At 39.8% G+C, this 22,417-nt stretch overlaps 1 protein-coding gene and 1 pseudogene across 15 annotated transcripts in view; both read left to right on the top strand.

Annotated features, from left to right (window-relative positions):
• LIMA1 (LIM domain and actin binding 1) overlaps nucleotides 1-22,417 on the top strand; it is a 92,250-nt gene that overhangs the window by 29,139 nt on the left and 40,694 nt on the right. For 7 of the 14 annotated variants that reach the window (XM_081592550.1, XM_081592555.1, XM_081592553.1 and 4 more), the window contains 2 exons: nucleotides 2,669-2,810; nucleotides 14,725-14,770. In XM_081592550.1, the coding sequence (XP_081448676.1) occupies nucleotides 2,692-2,810; nucleotides 14,725-14,770 (165 nt within the window). In that variant the 5' untranslated portion in view covers nucleotides 2,669-2,691. Of the gene's footprint in view, nucleotides 1-1,730; nucleotides 2,054-2,668; nucleotides 2,815-14,724; nucleotides 14,771-22,417 lie in introns of those variants that run through there. The other 7 variants (XM_081592562.1, XM_081592558.1, XM_081592560.1 and 4 more) reach the window with 3 other exon arrangements.
• Nucleotides 15,829-21,396, top strand: LOC145546240 (52 kDa repressor of the inhibitor of the protein kinase pseudogene; annotated as a pseudogene). The gene has a single exon (XR_014082697.1). The product of XR_014082697.1 is annotated as a 52 kDa repressor of the inhibitor of the protein kinase pseudogene (transcript).

A 22,417-nucleotide genomic window follows, 5' to 3' on the forward strand; every position in this document is an offset into this window, starting at 1 on the left:
TAACCACGTTCTGTCTTGTGCAACAATTATTTGTGTACATTAGCAAGCTTGGTAGATTAAATACATTATTTGGGCAGGACCTTGTAGGAAGTAGTTACTCAGCAACCTGGTACCAGAGGGCTTCCCCAGGTGGCACTAGTGGTAAAGAACCTGCCTGCCAATGCAGGAGACATAAGAGACTCGGATTTGATCCCTGGGTCAGGAAGATCTCCTGGAGAAGGGCATGGAAACCCACTCCAGTATCCCTCCCTAGAGAATCCCATGGACAGAGGAGCCCAGCAGGCTACAGTCCATGGGATTGCAAAGAGTCAAACATGACTGAAGCGACTTAGCATGCACACAACCTGGTACCAGAGTCTATCAAAAATCATGTACTGATTATCACCTTTATATGTTTCACAGGGTGCTAATCACACTGCTAGGAAGTAATAGTATGCTTCTATGAAGATGTGGTCAGGATGTGAGCCACCTCAGTCTTTGAGTGTAAACTGTGCTTATCCTAGCATTATACCAAGGTAGTTGTTATGACTTGGCTTTCTGGCTGAAAGCAATCAAAACGACAGAATTAGACTTGGGAATTAAAATCCTTTTATTTTTCACACTAAGTCCCTGAAATAATCAATGCTTTTCCTTTTATCATGAACAAATATGAGAACATAATCTTGTATTTTTTTAATTCAGAATTGATCCCTTTAGAATTGATATCATTTATATGTGTAGTTACACTGGGGAAGCATAATTATACCAAATAATGTCTTAAAGTGTTGGCTGGTGTTTCCTGGATGTGTTTTAAAGGGTCATTATTGTGGTTTTACATAATTATGTTTAGCTGAATACACAGCTGTGTCTTTTTCCTGTTAGAGAAAGGACTGATAATGTCTGGTAGGTCTGTCAGTTACAAACTGAAAAGCAGATAAATGAATATCATATATCAAGATTATTTGATACATGCAGGATTATTTCAGAGAACATGTATAGAATTAAGATTATTTTATCCAGGGAGAAGAGATAATACAAAAAAAAACTAAATTTATTGCTTACTTATTCTATGTCTGGGTCTTTTTTTCTTTATCATATTTATTCCTCATGAAGATACTATGGGGGGAAAAAAAAGATACTATGAAGTGAGACTTCCCTTGGTGGTCCAGTGGCTGAGACTCTATGCTCCCAAGGCCGGGGTCCCAGATTCAATCCCTGGTCAGGGAACTAGACCCACGTGCTGCAACTAAGAGTTTGCATGCCACAGCTAAAAGATCCTGTGTGCCACCTCTAAGATCTGGTGCAGCCAACTAAATAAATAAAAATAAACACTTTTCTAAAAAGGTGCTATGGAGTAAGTACTGTTGTTAGGGATAAGAAATCTAACTTTTAGGGAAGGACACACAGCATTAAGTGATGGGGCCAACACTCCCATTTAAATGCATGTGTCTCTGATACCAGAGCTCCTTACCATAGGAGGGTTCTATGTTGCCCTCCAACAAGGGAATTTAAACAAACAAATAAACAAGAACAACAAAACTAGCATTGTTTTCAGACAAGGCTTTAGTGGGGAGAACAGGTACTACTGGTGGAAAAGTAGTGTGGTCTTTTGGGGCTGCTTATCACTTACTTTGCATCACAGAACTTTTAGTGTGAAAAGGAAGCCCATGTTGCTTGGTTATGCACACTGTGTTCTGCTGTTGTCAAGGCTGTTGGAAGCAGTACCCAATGAACCGTACATTCTACAGATCAGTTACATTCTGTGGTTGTCAAGAGAGCTGGAAGTAGTACTTTCATCTATATTGTTCACTCTTCCAATAAGGAAACTATTGACTCATTTCTAATCTCACCTCTTTTGGACAAAGATTGGGACTCCTTTGATAATTACTAGAGCAAAACCAAATAATCCAGTTAATGGATAGGGTCTAGGTGATGTCAAGAGCATGACTTTATGGCATTTTTTGACTTGAAGCCAATACTAATATATTATACTTAAATGTTCTTGATACTATAATATGCCTAGTATTTAAAATATATTATCTCCTTAAATCCACATCAAAAACCCTACAAAGGGGTAAGTATTCTCACTTTTAGATGAGGTAACTAAAACTGAAAATATTGTATAATTTGTTCAAGGTTACAGAATTATGATTTCATTTGAAGTCTATCTTGCCTTTAAGCCTGTACTCTTTATATCATTCGGTGCTGTATCTATAGCTCTTTCCCTAGTACCAAGTGGTCAGTGCTGCAGAGCTTGGGGAAAGAAGGCAGCCAAAAGAAACTTGGATGTAGGTAGAGCCTAATTTGGACCTGATTCTGCAGAGATGCCAGTTGTACTTCCCCTGGGATGTAACTCAGAAGAGTGGAACATTTCACTCCAAATGGGACTTTGGAACAGACTTAAGTTCAGGGAAAGGCCAATCGATGTTTGCACAGTGGGGTCAGTCATAAAATGATGCAAACTGAAAGGGACCTTAGAGATCACCTGATCTAACCTTCTCATTTTACAGGAAACTACAACCCCAATTCAATCATCTGATCTAGGTTACAGTTTTTGAGAGAACCGGTAGAGGAATACAGTCTGCTGCTCCAGGGCTCTCTGCTCTCACTTACATCACATTGTTGCCAGTCGTTGGATGCTGGAGAACTCTCTTCTGTGTCTAATATTCTGACTTTCTTTATTGCATAGGTATTTCAGTATCTGTAGACAAGATGGAACCAACTCCATTTAACAGACGGCAATGGACTTCTCTATCATTGAGGGTTACAGCCAAAGAACTTTCTCTTGTCAACAGGAACAACTCATCGGCCATTGTAGAAATATTCTCCAAGTAAGTGCTGATCCTGACCCAAAAGGACCATCTGTCTTGAGCAAACATCACCACCTGTCAGGGAGATCACTAAAGGAAGGACATGGTGTCTAATGACTTTCTGGAGCACCTTCTAGATTTTAAGTACCACACAAGACTCTGTAACAAAGGAAGATGGTAATAATCAGGAGATACATTCTCTGTACTCGAAATTTTGTTCAGTTTGGGAAAGAAAGAGATGTAAACACAGAAGAGAATTATGAAACACATAGTTATTAATCACAATGTTAGCAAGTCCAAAATGAATGGGAGTAAGGACCAGATATAGGATAAGAGAGCGTATATGACTATCATGGATAGAAGCTGTCAGGAAGGCTTTCTGGTTGAGATGAGGGTGGTTTTTTGTTTGTTTTTTGGGTTTTTTTGAGATAAGTTTTGAGGCAGGTTTTTAGTTGAAGGGAGTGTTAGGTGCACTCTATGCCTACATTGTCTAATAGGGTAGCCACTACATATAAGGCTATTTAAATTTAAATTAACTAAAATAAATTTAATTAAATTAGATTCATTTAAATTAATTTCAATTAATTAAAATTAAATTACAGTTAAAATTCAGTTCATCAGCTGCACTAGCCACATTTCAATTGTCCAGTGGCTATGTGTAGCTGGTGGCTACCACACTGGATATTGCAGAAACATTTCGCCATTGCATAAGGTTCTGTTGACCAGTGTAAACTCTGTAGGCAGACTGTAGTCTACTGGCTGCCTATTTTAGTAAATAAAGGTTTATTGGAATACAGCCATGTCTTTTTGTGTATTATCTGTGGCAGCTTTTGTACCACAACAGCAAAGTTAAAGCAGAGACCGTATGGCCCTCAAGGCCTAAAATATTTACTATCTGACACTTTAAGGAAAAGTTTCTTGACCCCTGCTGTGGACTGGGTTTTTTGATATGAGGGCCCCTTTCCTGCATATGTTATATTCCTAGTGTGTAGCATGACAATTAGAACATACTAAGCACTCAGCAAAGGTTGAGGGAATGGTATAAGTTAGTAAGATGGTAAGCACATTAACGTCACTCAACTGGAGATGCCATAGAGCTTAGAGAAGATGGTATGTTTACCTCACTTAAGTAGAATTTCTTACGTTATAGGAGATACATTTAAAAGAAGGAAGATGGGAAAGATTTAAAGAAAGTATTGTGGGAGCTATATCTAGAGTACAGCTAAATACCAGTAGGAAGTTTCTGTAATCTACCACTGTTACCTTTTCTTCAATGACAAATCCATCAACCACCTGCTCTATGGAAAACACTGCCCTTCCAACCTGTTCACCGTGTGTATTGCTTAAGGTGCGGTAGAGAGGGGGAGAGTGCATAGCCCTTTTCCCTTCTATGTTAAGCATTTTATATTGCTGTAAATTTATGTCAAACTTATATTCTTATCAGAAAGGAAAGAAAATCAATAAAGACATTTCAGAAAAAAGGATCCAGATCTGAAAAACTATCAAGATGTAACTCCTGGCCTCAAGGAATGTAACAGTATAGTTTAGTATAATTTGTATTAGTAGAAGAAGTCCTCAAACTTCCTTTATTTTAAGACTCATATGAGATACTTGTTAATAATATGGTGTTCCAGTTATCTATTGCTGCATGGAAAAAAAAATCTCTAAAATTTAGTGGCTTAAAATAATAATAGCATTTATTTTGCTGTGAGTCTCCAATTAGGGCAGGGCTTGCCTCTGTTCCCTTCACCATCCTCGATGTCTCAGAACTGGGGCCATAGTCATCTAAAGGCTTACTCACTCATAAGTCAGGTGGTTGATGCTGGCAGTCATCTGGGCTCTCAGCTGGGGCCATGATCAGAATACCCGCACGTGGCTTTTCCATGTGGCTGCTTGGCTTGCTTGTCTGCGTTTCAAGGGCAAGCATCCAGAGAGGGAAGGAAGGAGGGAACAAAGAAGGAAGGGGGTCAGGGTAGGGGTTATATAGTCTTTTATGACCCACCCTCAGAAGTTATACAGTATCACTCTTACCACATTATCTTCATTAGGACTGAGTCATTAAGGCTGGCTCATATTCAGAGGGAGGGGAATTTGACTCTACCTTTTGGTGGGAGAAACGTCAGAGATTTGGGGGGACATATTTTTAAGCTATCCGATATGGCTTCTTGACTCCCTTAAAAATTCTGATTCAATGTATCTGTGATGGCCCCAAGAATTTGTGTTTTTAACAAGTGTAGTCTAGTGATTTTTAACTTCAGGGAAGTTTAAGAAGCACAGGTAATGGAAGAGATGGACTTGTGAACTTGAACATAAAGCAGAACAAATAAGGTTTATTTGTTCAGGTAAAGATTCAAGTAAAGGATCATGGACGCTGAACGTGAATAAAGGAAATAGGAAAGCAAGCAGTAGAGCATGAAGAAATACAGAAGAGAGAAGGGATTGGTACAGTTCAGTTAGGGCCAGATGATGGAAGGCCCTGAGTACCATGCTGAGTTTGGGATTTAGTTAGATAAACAGCAGAAACAATGGAAGGTTTTTATGATTAGGCTTGCATTTAGAAAGATGCTCTGGCAACAATGTAAAAGGTATATTGGAAAGGTGACAGACTGATAGCATGGAGACAAGTTCTGAAACTCTCCTGAGAACCCAAATGAAAGTTATTGAGGGAGGGGGGCAGGAGGAGTGGAAGGGAAGGGGAGGATTTGAGGCAGTGTTGAGATGTTATTAATGGGATTTGGAAACTCTCTGTTCTGCAGAGAAACTTCTCCACCTTCTTGCCCTTTTCACCCTCCCCAGCCCCACCTCTCTTTCACTGAACTTGGTTTTCCCTTGACATGCATTCTGTCTGAGTCGTGCTTGTTTTTTTTGTGCATGCTACCCTGAAATTTTCTGGGACCAGGAGTCAGGGATGCTATCTCTCCGCTACTGTTTCCCATCCATTTTTTAAAAAATTTATTTATTTATTTTTATTTGTTTTGCCATACATTGACATGACTCCACCATGGGTGTACATGTTTTCCCCTTCCAGAACCCCCCTTCCACCTCCCTCCCCATCCCATCCCTCCGGGTCATCCCGGTGTACCAGCCCCGAGCACCCTGTATCATGCATTGAACATATCCCATCCATTTTTTTTTTTTTCTGCCTTGTTCTGAAGTTCTAAACCTGTGCTTTGAGCTTGTGTCTAACCATAGTATCCTTATCCTCCCCATCATGGCAGTGGTGTGCCAAGCTCCTTGCCTTCACGGGGGACCCTAACTTCCCACTTCATTTCTCAACATTTTGGATGAGGCAGATCTTCCTTATACAGGATGCTCATCATCTTGCCTTCCTCCAAATGCTAGTAGTTCCCCATGATATGGTGACAGCCAAAAAAAATGGGGAGGGAAAAACCCCAATAAGATTCCCACACATTTCCAAATGTCCCCTGGGGCCATTAATGCCCCCAGTGTAGAATCACCGACCCACATAAATGACCTGTCTGATAGTATGGACTCATCATTTCTTCATTTCCTATTTATTTACTTATTTAATAATAATGCAGCATGTGGCTTGTGGGATCTTAGTTCCCTGACCAGGGATTGAACCCACGCCACAGCATTGAACGCACTGAGTCCTAACCACTGGACTGCCAGGAAATTCCTGTGGACTCATCATTTCTTAATCTTCCATATGTCTTCAATCTGCTCATTGTCTCCCATGCCCCTGTATTTAGTCCCAACCTTCTCATCACCCAGAATCTGTCTCTGAAATATGTGTTTGGAAAATGTACTTTCTAATTAGAGCCTCCTGTCCTACCTCTTCTACTTTCTTATTCCCACTGACCTTGCTCTTTGGCCAAACTGGAATACCCAGGCCACGATTGTTGGTCCCTTTCCTGGCTTCACTTCCTTCCCTGCCGAACTCGGTCAGTCACTTTAGTTAAACTTTCACCCTTCCTCCGTTCCCATCCCGGGTTTTATTCTGTCATCATCCATTTCAGACAATTCTCAAGACAGAGGATTTGGGTCCTGTAGTAGCACTGATGAAAGGAAGTTGAAAAAAGTTGCTCGTTTTAGGGGCTTCTTAATCTTGCAGAGAGAAAATACAAAGGGACCTTAGAGGCCACCTTCTCACAGCATAGTAGGGTGACTGTCTTTTCACCACAAATGTTATAAGGGCAGTTATGCAAAATTGTAAATCCTGAACCCATTAATCAGAATCAGTGTGCCTGTTACTATGGTAGATTCTTGATGGAAATTGATATTATTTCTAATCCTAATAAAAACTATATATGGAAGGACCTGATCCCTGTTTTATGGTTGAGAACACTGAGGTGTAGAGATAACCTGCCCCCAAGTTAATATTTTGTGTCTGTCTAATACTTTTCTTCTGATGCATAGATCCTACTACTGAACTGGTTTTGAAGGATGAATAGAATATTTATTTGGTAGAAATTTATTTGGTAGGCTGGGAGGATGGTGGTGATGTGGCGGAGGAGGAAGAGTCATAGGAAGTAAGGGACAGAAATGGGAAAGGGCATGGGGCGTGATGTGCATTTAAGACAGTGAAAACCATAGAATCAGCCTGGATTTCTTCTCCAGGTTTCATACTTGGTAGAGCCATACTGCTGATACTGCTTCAGGCTTTGAGGATTCACTCACAGTAGGTTCCCAAAGCAGACTGCAGGACAGTTTTCAACAAAACACACATTAATTTCTACTGCTAACACTACTGACCTCATTTTCTCTTATTTTGAAACAATCTCTCTTAGAGAATTCTTATTCTCTAATTTGAATTAGTAAATGGAGTTTAGAATTAGTAAATCCTATACAAGTCTAGTTAAGAGACCCTAGGAAACCTTACGAGGTTTGTGATCAGAGGCTAATATAAAAATGTTATTTGGAGAAAGCTTCATCTTGCTGCTCTTTATAAGATTAGCTGGGCTTTACTTTCTAAGTGTTAATAACGTTTCACATGAATATGTACGTAAGAGTCATTTTTGTAGCATCATAGCTTATGCCTCATGAGTGCTTTATAACTCCAGATTGATTTCTTTTATTAAGCCTCTGTACTACCTAAAGCATTAAATCTGAATAAGGAAGATGTTCTTGATGAGTCAGTTTGAACAGCCAGCTTTGGTTTTACTCACCAATGACTTCAGTATGGAAGAATCCTTTGCTTGATTAAAAGTTGACTCTTAGTAGAATTTGGTTTCTTGGTGCTCTTTAACTTATTTTTTAATTAATTAATTTATTTTCTTTTTTTGGCTATGCTGGGTCTTCATTGCTGCATGGACTTTTTCTCTAGCTTCAATGAACAAGGGCTTTCTCTCTAGCTGCGGTGCACAGACTTCTCTTACTGCAGAGCACAGGCTCTAGGTGCTTGGATTTCGGTGGTTGTGGCTCTTGGGCTCTAGAGAACGGGCTCAATCGTTGTAGCGAACCAACTTAGTCTTTCTGAGGCTTGTGGGATCATCTTGGGCCAGGGATTAAACCCATGTCTCCTGCATTGGAGACACCCCTAGCCACCAGGGAAGCCCATGACTCATATGAAGGGAATCTAGCCCAGAGGTTTTCAAACTATCCTAATTGAGTTCTTTAGAGGAACTTCAGAGATCAGTTCTGGGAAGACAGGAAGATCTAAAGGACCAAGCATGTGACCTTTCTCCCCAGAGGTCCTGCTTTGATCCCTTTAATATGTGAAGTTCTAAGTTATCATTTGAAAAGAGGATTCTCCAGCAAAAAGAAATACTGATCTGACTAATTTTTGTCCCATTCCTCTGACAAATAAGGAACTTGAGGTCCAGCATTTATGACAAAAGATCACACCCCAAGATAGTGGCAGAGCTTAATCCAGGACACTTACTCCCCCCACCACCATGCCTCCCCTCCTGTCCCTGCTCCTCCCACTCTTGTTATAACTTGACCCATTCAATAGAACCAAGAAAGAGCAGGTTTATATTTAGTTTTCTGTGACTGTCCTTCCATCATGAAGAAAAACTTTGGCCCTCAGATCCTTACTTCTTTGCTTCCCTGTACTATTTTAGTGGTGATATTGTTCCAGAAGAAAATGCATTGCCTAAAACTTGGGAATTTCCATTTTTCTCTTTTTTTTTTGGCTCAGTGAGACCTTTCCTCTATTTGAGGGCATACAAGCAAAAGAGTCATGGCTCAGGAACTCTGTTCTCTGGCGTTAGAAAAGTTTGAGACAGTTATTACTCCCTAGATAATTTTAGCATCCTCCATCAGCTGCCTGCCTCACAGCTGAGCATTAATAAGCAGTTGCAAGATTAAATTCTGTATGTGAAGAGGAGGAGACTAGAGGACAAGAAAATCTAGGAAGGGAAGAGGGGTAAGTTTTTAATTATCAAAATCTCATGGCAAATATTTTTCCCTCAGATTTGGATCTTTTAAAATGCCTTTTCCTCCCCATCAGAGACCTTTACACTTTGTGTCAGAATAATGCTAGTTGCTCTGAGCATATTTGAGGAAAATCTAAAGCCCAAATCCTAATCTAACATTGAATTCAGAAGTATTGTACCTCAATATCTCTTAGCATTCAAACTGTCAAAATATAAAAGTACCAAGGACCTTACTTGGAAGAAAGCAGTGGTGTGGAACCTTTCTCCCTGAGTATCCACTACTTAGCAAGTACTTCATTACAAATAAAGGGTGGTGATATTTGAGTGGGAGTTTCAAAACACAATTCAAGACTTCCATTGGTGTATACACCTGTATCTTACAGATGCCTCAGTGCTAAAAGAATAGGACTAAGATGAAGACTATTTTGATCTTTCTTTAAATCTATGTTTCTATTAAGACAGTAAAGAGAAGGAAACCTCTGAGCTTATTTACCCAACTAACCACGGTGTAAATTGTTCTCCTTGCCTTGGAGAACAATTGACCAAGAATCAACTTGTCTGCTGACTGGGCTCTGGCTTTCATATATTCTATTATATTGCTGTAATATACTGTAGATTATTACCCAAGGAGTGTGGAAAGTTCAAGGCCAACTTTAAGTTCCTTTCTAGCTCTAATCTGCTGTGTTTCTGCATTTCTATCTTTAGGGACTCTCAGATACATTTCACTTTTCACTTTCAGACACATTAGTACAAGTAGAGAAAAAAATACACAGGGCCATTCACCAAAGCACTGTTTGTAATGATAGATAACTGTAAACAATCCAAATGTCCCTTAAAAGGACTATGGGTTAATAAATTATATTTATAATGGAAGAGGATTGCCAGGGTTACCAAAGACTTCTGTGTTGCTTAGAAAAGTTATCTAAAACATATTGAGGAGATGTTTGTTAGTCTTCATCTTAGATGACCTCTTGCCACTTTTTCCCACATTTTTTCTTCCCTTAGCTTCTCTGGAAGTCTCTTGTTTTTCCTCCTACCTCTGTTCCTTCTCATTCTCCTACCTCTGTTCCTTCTCTATTCTCTAATAGAGAATGAGAACCTCTTCTTCGTGTTCTGACTGCTAATTGTTAGTGTCTCCAGGACTGAGTTCTGAGCCTTTTCTTACATTGCACATTCTTCATAGATGATATCATACACTTACACAGCTTTCATACCATCTGTGGACAGACAAGTCCTAAATTTATATTGTTCACTCAGATCTCTCTTTCCAGCTCTAGAACATGTATCTAATCACTGCCACCACCAAGGGGATGTTTTGGTTAGCATGGCTAACACAGAACTCTTCATCCTCCCGTCCGCAACTTTGCTCCTCTGTCCATTGACTCAGCTGTTGAAAACTTGGGAATCATTCTTGACTTCTTCCTCATTACCAATCCTGTTGATTCGACTTCTGGAATATACCTCAAGTCTATTCACTTTATCTCCAGTGCTACCTCCCTGGACCTTCCAGCATCGTCTGTCACTATTGCCACCTCCATCCTGCACCCCCACTCCGGTCCATTCTCCACACAGCATCCAGTGCTCTTTTAAAAACATAGCTTGGGGACTTTCTCAGTTGTTCAGAGGTTGTTAAGACTCTTGCACTCTCCAGCAGGGGGCATGGATTCAATCCCTTGTTGGGGAACTAAGATCCCATGTGCTACTCTGCGTAGCCAAAAAATAAAATAAAAACATAGCTTGGATTAATGACCATTCATTGTACCATTGACCATTCATTCATTGTACCTAAGATTACATTCAAAATTCTTAGCATAGCCTGCAAAGCCCTTGCTGCCTGGCATCATCTCCTGACCTCTGCCTTTCTCAATGTGCTTCAGCAACATTGGAGTTCTTTGTGTATCTTATACATGGGAGACACTGTCTTGCCTTGGGGACTTTGTGTGTGCTCTTTTTCTGTGCCTGGAATGCTTTTCTTGCTTTGTTTTGCCTGGCTGACTCCTGATCAAACTGCAGATTTCAGCCTAAAGGTCATTTCCTCAGCAAGGCTTTTCTTCACACACACACACACACACACACACACACACACACACACACCCCACCCCTCCCCAACCCACCCCACACCGGCCTTCTCAATTCAGTTCCTTCGTTAGGTTGTTTAATAATACTCTGTCCTTCTTTGAAAGATTTATCACTATAGTATATGTTTAATATCTAAACTATAAGCTATCTGAGAGCAGGAACTATGCCTTTTTTGGTTATTTCTTTCACTACTTTTTCTTAGTGCCTAGAACATACTTTTTTTTTTTTTTAATTTTGTTGCCAGTGCCACTTGGCTTGTGGAGGCTTGTGGAATCTTAGTTTCCCAGGCAGGGATTGAACCAAGGCCATGGCAGTGAAAGCACCAAGTCCTAACCACTGGGCCACAAGGGTCCCTGGTGGCTCAGATGGTAAAGAATCTGCCTGCAATGCAGGAGACCCAGGTTCAATTCCTGGGTCAGGAAAATCCCCTGGAGAAGGGAATGGCAACCCACTCCAGTATTCTTGCCTGGGGAAAGCCCATGGACAGAGGACCCTTGTGGACTACAGTCCATGGGGTCAAAAAGACTGAGTGGCTAACACTTTCACTATTTCTTGAATGAAAACTCAAGTGTTTCTAAAATGGAGAAAAGTAGATGCAGTATAATATGTACAATATTATTTGTTACAAATATGTTTCAAATTCAGTATTATTTTAAATTTTTATATATTTTAGATGTTAATCTCTTATCAGATATATGATTTTCAAATATTTTCTGGCATTTCATGGTTTGCCTTATTGAAAAAACTGTCTTTTCCCTGTTAGATGGTCTTGGCACCCTTGTCATAATCCTTTGACCATATATGTGAGGTTTTATTTCTGGGCTCTCTATTCCATTGATATATATGTCTGCCTTTATGCTGTTATCACATTCGATTTTTAAAAAAAATTTGGTAATATATAAATAACGTATAATTTTCCATTTTAAGTATACATTTCAGTGGCATTAAGTCCATTCACACTGTGCAACCATTACCACCATGATTTTGTTCTTTATATAGCTGTGTAGTATTCCATTACATGAACACATTTTAATTTATTTACTGGTCCTCTGCTAATGGACATTCAGGTTGTTTTCAGTCATTTGCTATTACATTTAGTGCAGTGACAAATAATCTAATGTAAAAGTTATTTTTGATTATGTGAGTGTACCTATAAGATAAATTCTGGAAACAGAATCGGCAAATTGTAACATTTATGCTTTTGTAATTTTTGTAAAATTGACAAAATTCCTTCCCTAGAGGTTTTATTTATTTACCCTCAATATATTAGCTTTTTTCCCCTTAAAACAATGTTTTTTCCTACTTAGATAACAAATGTTCTTAGTGTTGTTTGAATTTTTATTTTGAGGCTCAACATTCTTATTTTTTGTTTGAGTCACTTGATATTTTCTGTGAACTCTGTGTTTATGTTTATGCCCATTTTTCTATTAAGTTGCTTTTTTGGTTTCTTACTGATTTGTAAGAGTTCTTTGTATTTTAGGGAGATTAGCCTTTGGTCTGTAATATGTTTCAAATATCTCTCTAGCTTCTTATTTAACTTACAGCAGTTCTAATCCCATTTTTTTTCCATAAGCTGTGGTCAGTGACCCAACTGTTTTTGGAAGTTCTTTCACCCTAACCCTCTAAGAAAACTCTGCTCAGTTTCAGAATATTACTCAGTCCAGTGAATGAGACACTGATTGCTACTGCTGCTGCTAAGTCGCTTCAGTCGTGTCCGACTCTGTGCGACCCCATAGACGGCAGCCCACCAGGCTCCCCCGTCCCTGGGATTCTCCAGGCAAGAACACTGGAGTGGGTTGCCATTTCCTTCTCCAGTGCATGAAAGTGAAAAGTGGAAGTGAAGTCGCTCAGTTGTGTCCAACTCTTAGCGACCCCATGGACTGTAGCCTACCAGGCTCCTCCGTCCATGGGATTTTCAAGGCAAGAGTATTGGAGTGGGGTGCCATTGCCTTCTCCGAGACACTGATACCTGATTGTTAAACTTTAAGCAGTAGTAAGAACTGGAGGAGACCTTAGAAATCATCTCACAGTCACTTAATTTTGTGGATGAGGCCCAAACAAGTTATATAACCCAGGTTACATAGTAGGAAAGCAATGATGTTAAATCTAGGAGTTTCCTCTGGCTTCCATTTTGGATGAGGTGGTTCTATTTAACACACACACTAAGGAAGTTCTGAGCTTGTAAAGGTATTTATGAGTTGAAAGTTAGTTTTGGTAAGGGAATGGACCCTTTCCTATATTGTTCTTTATCTTCTTGTCTCTTCTCCGTTTCCCTGCCCAAATGCCTTGTAAATTCTGAAAGTCTGCCTTAGGGCAGGAACAAGTGACGCATTGAGCAAGCCCTTTTCTAAGGTTGGGTGTTAGATTGGTGAGTTCAAGGCCTGCAGGCCCAAGGAATCAAATCAGTAAGTTCTAGGCATGCAGGCCCCACGTGGTGGGGATTCTTCTAGTGATAGCGCTGCCTTCAGTGTTTGCCTCAGAGGCTCTGAGCAGCCCCGTTAAGACGGTTCTGAGTGGTCTGGAGATTTGTTGTGGCCTGGACGTCTCGAGCCTTTTTTGCCTTCAAATGGAGGAAACCTGATCACCTCTGAAAAGCCTTGGGACTTCAGGTGTTCCTTAGGAATCTTCTGAGCAAATAGTAAAAATGATAAAATGATTGAAAGTAATAATAAAATTAAAGGAATAAAATTACAGAAGCCTGTTTATCAACTCTAAGGTGCCATGGATTGTAGGCTGGGCCATCATTTTATGCATCACTAAAGAAAAAATACTGTTAATTAAAAGGACTAATGCTTGCTTAGCATAGAAACTTTTCTCACAAATCACTCTTACACATATATTAAAAAAAAGGAAAACAATTTTTCTTTAAATGGCAAATTGACGTGTATTCTCATTAAAGACATTTCAGTGGTGTTTAAAGCATGTATAATACCTTCAAGTATATTTAACTGAACAAAAGTGACAGTACCAATAGCTTAGGCTAAATTTACACACGTACAGGTGGTATGACTATTTCTAGATCATTTGGCCGACAAGAAGTGTAAGATTTTAGAGGCATTAATGAGTGGGGAAAGTACAACCTAGGATTAATGTAACACTGTATCCTTTGACTAATTCCAAAGCATTTATATACATGGCTTTTTATACATTTTTATACATCATTTGTTCTTCCCAGCATTATAGTAGATCATTTTCTAGATAAGAAGACTGAGGCTTAGAGAGGTTGACTTGCCCCAGATCACAGTAAGTGATGAAACTGAGACTTAAAAACCCAGGCTTTCTGCTGTCTCCATTTTCCCAGCATTTGACCTCATTGTCTTGGCTCTTTATCTTAGAGCAGTTGACTGCAACAGTGCAGGAAGTGAGGGCTGCCCCAATTCTCTGCTTTTGATAGAGGTGACTGACGATAATCCTTGGCAGAGATAGGTGTGCAGAAGTGGCTTTCTTGAAGTTTGAAAGAGTAAAAAATTAAGTTTAATTTGAGGATATTCTCTTTTTCCCCTCTCTTCTCTAAGGTACCAGAAAGCAGCGGAAGAAGCAAACACGGAAAAGAAGAGAAGTGTAAGTATCTGGGAAGCCCTGGGACATGTGGAACTTCATGGTCACAGCTCATGTGGCCCAGCCACCTGCGGCCTCTGCGGGACCGTGGGCTCCGTGTCAGCTGAGCCGGGCCTTTGTGCCAGCTGGTCTCATTGGTGAACCATTTGCTCTGGGGAACTTGGCTCAGGTGCAGAGAATCTTATTTTTTTCCCTGAGGTTCTCCTTTGGGCCATTTTTTCTTTCCTGAGTTGAGTGAAAGACAGAAGGCCAAGTACTTTGCTTGTGGTTATAAAATGGCTTACTGCTTCTGCTCAAATCAGGAGACAGGGCTTCCTAGGCGTTTCTTTTTTTCCAAATCAAACAACCAGAAAGTCTCTCTGCATTTAAATGGTAGCAGCTGTGCAGCTGTTGTCATTCCCCTGAGTTCTTTGTTTAAAGCAAACTTCTTGACCCAGTCTAGTTAGCAAATTTCTTAGCAGCAGGATCTACCAAAGGCGAAAACCTCAGAACTAGCTCTCAGCTCATACCCATTTGTACTTTCCCTCTGGCTAACTTCCAGTTGGGCTGGGTAGTGTATTTCTTTTGAAATCTTACTTGATTTCTTCATATGAGGGGAAAAGCCTCACATATTTGGGCAAAATTTCTATATTTGTCTAGCATTACAAAAATATCCTCCTGGCAGTTTTCAGCACCTAACCTATTTAAATGAGTGCAAAGTATGCCTCTGTCACTTTGTCTTCTCTAAGGGGGCAATGCTGACTGGTTCTTTGACAATTTTCCTGTAATTCGAGATTGGAGCCCTTCTGGTGCACTGTAAGAAAACTTACCATCATTTCACTCAACTGCTGGTTTTCTTTTCTTTCCTACTCTCTCTCTTGCTTGTTATTTTCCCCCTTTCTCTTTTCTTCATTCCTTTTTTCCTTTCACTCATTCATTTTAGCAAGTATTCAGAGTGCCCACTATATGCCAAGCACTGCTTTAGGCACTAATACAGACTACATCTCTGCCACCATGGAGTTTATATTCTGGTGGGAGAGACAGACAATAAAGATGTATCAGGTATAAAACAAAATGAAGCAGGTAAGAGGGATGAGTGTAGTGGTCAAGGAGACATTTGAGCAGAGGTCTGAGGACAGGAGCTTGGCAGAAAAATAATTCAGGCAGAAGATAAGAGCACATGAAAATGCCTCAAGGCAAGAACATCCTAAATGTATTTGAGGAATAGGAAGAGAAATGTCATGTACAGTTGTTGTGAGGACATGGACCTTAATTTTGATTAAATGGGGGGCTTTGAGGGTTTGTGCAAAGGAGTAATGTGATCTGACTGAAATTTTAAAAAGAGGAGGAAGAGACTAGAGGAACAGTAGCAGAAGCGTGAAGACCAGTTACAAGACAATTGCAGTGATTTAGGCAAAAGATGATAATAGATTGGACTGGAGTAGTAGCTATATGGGCTTCCCACATGGCTCAGTGGGTAAAGAATCCACCTGCAATGCAGGAAACATAAGAGATGTGGGTTCAGTCCCTGAGTCAGGAAGATCCCCTGGAGGAGGGCATGGCAACTCACTCCAGTGTTTTTGCCTGGAGAATCCCAAGGACAGAAGAGCCTGGCGGGCCACAGTTCATGGGTTGCAAAGAGTCAGACACAACTGAAGTGACTGAGCATAGCACAGCACACAGTAGCTATATAGGTGATGAGAAGTGGTAGGGATTTATACTGAAGGTAGAAAGGAAGAATTGCAACAATGTATTTGGCCCAAACACCAGGAAAAATGCCATTGAGATCAGGAAGGTGGCAGTAAAAACAAGTTTAGAGAAGGGAAAATATTTGTTAGAAGCTCAGTTTTGGACATGTTAAATGTAATTCTTTATTAAGACTTCCAAGTGGAGATGTCAAATAGGAGCTTGCATGTACAAATCTGGAATTGGAAGAGATCCACCCTGGAGATGAGATGTGTATGTATCAAAGTATCAGTGGTTTGTAAAGATAAGAAATGCACGAGATCACCTGGGGATTGAGTGTAGCTGAAAAAGAGGTCTGAGTACTGAGCTCAGGGGCACCTTGCCATTTAAAGGTTGGAGAGAGAAGGAAGAACCAGCAAAGGAGACTAAGAAGGAGCAGCTAGTGAGATGCAGTGAAAAAAAGAGAATGGAGTACTAGATGTCCAGTGAAGAAAGTGTTTTTAAAAGACAAATTATCAAGTCAAACACACAGATAGGCTAAGAACTGACAATCAGATTTGGCAACATGAAGCTCATTGGTCACTTTGTGCTCTTTGGCAGTGATGGGCTAAAGGCCTGATTGAACTAGGTTGTCCAATCAAGACAGTTGGATAACAAAAGTTGATACCACAAGTGGAGATAAACATTTATGGAGCCTCTTTTATGTATCAGGTCCTGAAAGCACTAAGAGGAATAAGATGTGGTCCCCACCTTCAAGGAACTGCTTAGAGTTTGGAAAGTAGGATTTATTTTATTTATTTTTAGAATCAGATAGCATTCTTTTTTTTAATCTTTATTTATTTTATTTTTGGCTGCACTGGGTCTTTGTTGCAGCGTGTGGGCTTTTCTCTAATTGTAGCAAGTGGGGGCTACTCTCTAGTTGCAGTACTTAGGCTTCTCATTGCAGCGCCTTCTCTTGTTGCGAGGCACAGGCTCTAGGCGTATGGACTTCAGTCATTGTGGCTCTCAGGCTTAGTTGCTCCACGGCATGTGGAATCTTCCTGGACCAGGGATTGAATCTGTGTCCCCTGCATTGGCAGTTGGACTCCCAACCACTGGACCACCAGGGAAGTCCCAGAAAGTAGAATTTAGAATCTCAGGGTGGTAAGTACCATATTAAAGAAATACGCAAGGTGCTGGGGGAGAATTTAGGAAGGACTCGTAACCTGGACTATGTCATGTCAAGGAAGACGTCCCAAAAGAAATGGTGCCTGACTGAGTCTGAAGGATGACTAGGAATTAGCTAAACAGAGGGGGCAAAGGAGTGGTAGAGGAAGCAGCAGGTGCCCAGTGTGGAGGCATAAGAGAACAGGCACATCTGACAGTAGAAAAGAAAGATAGTTGTCCCATTCACCAAGATGGAAAATTCAGGAAAAGAGTGAGGAGTGAAGGGAGGAGAGGGGAGACTTCAGCTTTAGACAAGGATGAGTTTAAGATGTCTGTAGGATTTCCAGGTAGAACTGATATGTAAGGAGAGATATCTGGCTCAAGTTATAGGGTGTGAATCATCCATCTAGGTGGGTGAAAGATATCATCTATAGAAAAATATGGGCCCCTCCCCCCCCAGCGAACCGATCCTGACGAGCCGGCCGGCCGGCCTGGCTCCCCTCCCCGGCCCCGACGGGCGGGCGGGCTGCCCTGAGGAGGCGGGGAGGGGAGGGCTGGGTCGGCCGGCGGGCAGACAACGATGCCGAACTTCTGCGCGGCCCCCAACTGCACGCGGAAGAGCACGCAGTCGGACCTGGCCTTCTTCAGGTTCCCGCGGGATCCGGCCAGATGCCAGAAGTGGGTGGAGACCTGTAGGAGAGCAGACCTAGAAGATAAAACACCTGATCAACTAAATAAACATTATCGATTGTGTGCCAAACACTTTGAAACTTCTATGATCTGCAGAACTAGTCCTTACAGGACAGTTCTCCGAGATAATGCCATACCAACAATATTCGATCTTACCAGCCATTTGAACAATCCACATAGTAGACACAGAAAACGAATAAAAGAATTGAGTGAAGATGAAATCAGGACACTGAAACAGAAAAAAATTGATGAAACTTCTGAACAGGAACCAAAACATAAGGAAATAAACAACAGCAGTGCTCAGAATCCAAGTGCAGAAGAAGGGGGTGAAGAGCAGGATGAAGACATTTTACCTTTAACTCTTGAAGAGAAGGAAAATAAAGAATATTTAAAATCTTTATTTGAAATTTTGATTCTTATGGGAAAACAAAACATACCTCTGGATGGACATGAAGCTGATGAAATCCCAGAAGGTCTTTTTACTCCTGATAACTTTCAAGCACTGCTAGAGTGCCGGATCAATTCTGGTGAAGAGGTTCTGAGAAAGCGCTTTGAGACAACAGCAGTTAACACATTGTTCTGTTCCAAAACACAGCAGAAACAGATGCTGGAGATCTGTGAGAGCTGCATTCGGGAAGAAACCCTCAGGGAAGTGAGAGATTCTCACTTCTTTTCCATCATCACTGATGATGTGGTGGACATCGCAGGGGAAGAGCACCTGCCTGTGTTGGTGAGGTTTGTCGACGAAGCTCACAACCTGAGAGAGGAATTTGTAGGCTTCCTGCCTTATGAAGCTGATGCAGAAATTTTGGCTGTGAAATTCCACACTACAATAACTGAGAAATGGGGATTAAACATGGAGTACTGTCGCGGCCAGGCTTACATTGTGTCTAGTGGATTTTCATCCAAAATGAAAGTTGTTGCTTCTAGACTTTTAGAGAAATATCCCCAAGCTATCTACACACTCTGCTCTTCCTGTGCCTTAAATATGTGGTTGGCAAAATCAGTGCCTGTTATGGGAGTATCTGTCGCATTAGGAACAATTGAGGAAGTTTGTTCTTTTTTTCATCGTTCACCACAACTGCTTTTAGAGCTTGAAAATGTAATTTCTGTCCTCTTTCAGAACAATGAAGAAAGGGGCAAAGAACTGAAAGAAATTTGCCATTCTCAGTGGACAGGCAGGCATGATGCTTTTGAAATCTTAGTGGACCTCCTACAAGCACTTGTTTTATGTTTAGATGGTATAAATAGTGATACAAATGTTAGATGGAATAACTGTATAGCTGGCCGAGCATTTGTGCTCTGTAGTGCAGTAACAGATTTTGATTTCATCGTTACTGTTGTTGTTCTTAAAAATGTTTTATCTTTTACAAGAGCCTTTGGGAAAAATCTTCAGGGGCAAACCTCTGATGTCTTTTTTGCAGCCAGTAGCTTGACTGCAGTGTTACATTCACTAAATGAAGTGATGGAAAATATTGAAGTTTATCATGAGTTTTGGTTTGAGGAAGCCACAAATTTGGCAACCAAACTTGATATTCAGATGAAACTCCCAGGGAAATTTCGCAGAGCTCAGCACAGTAACCTGGAATCTCAGCTAACCTCTGAGAGTTACTATAAAGAAACTCTAAGTGTTCCAACTGTGGAACACATTATTCAGGAACTGAAAGATATATTCTCAGAACAGCACCTCAAAGCTCTTAAGTGCTTATCCCTGGTACCCTCTGTCATGGGACAGCTCAAATTCAATCCGTCAGAGGAGCACCATGCTGACATGTACCGCAGTGACTTACCTAATCCTGACACTCTCTCTGCTGAGCTGCATTGTTGGAGAATCAAATGGAAACACAGAGGGAAAGATATAGAACTTCCATCCACTATTTATGAAGCCCTTCATCTACCAGACATCAAGTTTTTTCCTAATGTTTATGCATTGCTGAAGGTCCTGTGTATTCTTCCTGTGATGAAAGTTGAGAATGAACGCTATGAAAATGGGCGAAAGCGTCTCAAAGCATACTTGAGGAACACTTTGACAGATCAAAGGTCAAGTAACTTGGCTTTGCTTAACATAAATTTTGATATAAAACACGATTTGGATTTAATGGTGGATACATATATCAAACTCTATACAAGTAAGTCAGAGCTTCCTACAGATAATTCAGAAACCATTGAAAATACCTAAGAGACTTTTAACCTAGACTTTCTCTTTTGATATTTGAAAAAAAACTTGTAAGAAATTTAAAAATATCTTACAGAAAAGTTGTAAGGGTAGGCCACTTAATCACTGAATAGGCCTCCCATTGAGTACATTAGTCATTGATAATCTGCTTGTTTAAATGGCCTGTTCTAATGCCCATGCTTTGGAGACCTAACTGTTCTTCCAGAAGATAGCATTGAAAGTACCATGTTACAGTTGTATGTGATCTCTGCTAATGGCACTTTGGAATTGTTTTAGTTAAGTGATTTTAGACATTATGTTTATCACTGTGGATCCAATTGTCAGGTATTAAGTTATCAGGTCTTTGAAAAAATAAAATTAGAGGTATGGGAGGAAGGAATGCTTTTTGTAAAATGTTACAGTGAAGCTCATGACTGACTTTTGAATAGTAGGGGTTTTAAGTAAGCTATTAAAAATCTTTAAAGGACAGTTAAGAAAATTATCAGACTATAAGAGAAACATGTAAGCTTGTCAAACAAGGATTTCGGTGTAGATTTTCTCTTTATCAAATGAAGTTAAAGCAACAAGTTAAAATTTGAATGGAAGAGCCTGCCATTGTTCCACATCTGGTTATTGCTGTTTACATTCCTTTATTGAGCCTACGTCTTCGTAAGCTTTTTGGCAGGTATATGTTGAACACTTCAGTTTCATGGTCAAGAAAGGATCAGAGGCCATGGATACTGACAACTGATTTGTCTTGTGTTTTTCTGTCTTTTCCATGACTGTATCTACTGCCTCATCTTGATTTACAAGCAAAGCCTAGAAAACCTACAAAAATAAGTGTTTTGTAGTTTATCTAGGAATAATACAGAAAATATTGCTGTTATTTTTGGTGAAGAAAATCAATTTTGTATAGTTTATTTCAACCTAAATAAATTGTGAATTTTGTTTAAAAAAAAAAAAAAAAGAAAAATATGTAAAGCGACTAAAGAGGATGACCTAAAAAGGTAGAATCTTGAGGGACCCCACCATATAAGGGAGGAACTAAGGAAGAGAAACCTGTTTAAAAAGAAAAACCTGAAGAATGTCTAGAAAAAAATGGGAAGAAATATAGGAAAAAGGGATGTCACAGAAACCATACAAGGAAGGAAATTTTTTAAAGGGGGGAGTGGTCAATAACATCAGATGCTATAGAGAGATCAAATAAAATAAAGGAGAAGTGTCCATTGCAATTGACAGTTGAGGTAAAAGGGTGTGAGCAGGTGATTAAAGAAGAAACAATAAACAGAAAAAAATGCTTTACCTCACTAATAATCAATGAGATATAAATTTAAATAACTGTGAGATATAAATTGTAACCTAAACAGAAGGCAGATTTTTTTAAATTGATAAAGTCTATTAGGCAATGCCTATTAAAATTTTGGATATGTTTAATACCCATTGATCCTGCAATTCTGCTTGTAGGAATGATCATTGAGAAGCACAAGTGAAATAAAATAAATGTAAAATGATATTTATTGCAGGATTCTTTGTAATACTGAAATGTTTGAAATCAGATATTCATCAGTGGGGAAATAGTAAATCATGGTATCTGCATCCATTATAATAATATATCATATGTTATGTGATATTATATCATACGGTTAAGATTTTATGTAACATGGAAAGGTATCAAAAGCACATTAAGTGATTAAAGCATTTATGTGCAGAATAGTAAGTATAGTATGATTTTGTAGAAAAAAATGACAGTGTATAAAAATAAGGAAAAAGTTGAGAGCATGTGCAGCAAACTGTTGACAATGGATATCTTGGTTAGGAGAAGCAGAGGAGTCAAATAGAGAAAATTGAAGCATATATTCAAGGCTTATATATATATTCCTATACTGACTATGACTCCCCCCCACAATTAGTTTTTAAAAATACTTTTGTAATTGAGAAAAATAATAAGTTAAAAATAAGATAATGAAACGAAAATTGTAAAGAAGTAATTGGTG

Source organism: Giraffa tippelskirchi, chromosome 4 (genome assembly GCF_054371585.1).
Source record: "Giraffa tippelskirchi isolate mGirTip1 chromosome 4, T2T-mGirTip1v1.2.pri, whole genome shotgun sequence".
NCBI classification, from domain to species: Eukaryota; Metazoa; Chordata; class Mammalia; order Artiodactyla; family Giraffidae; genus Giraffa; species Giraffa tippelskirchi.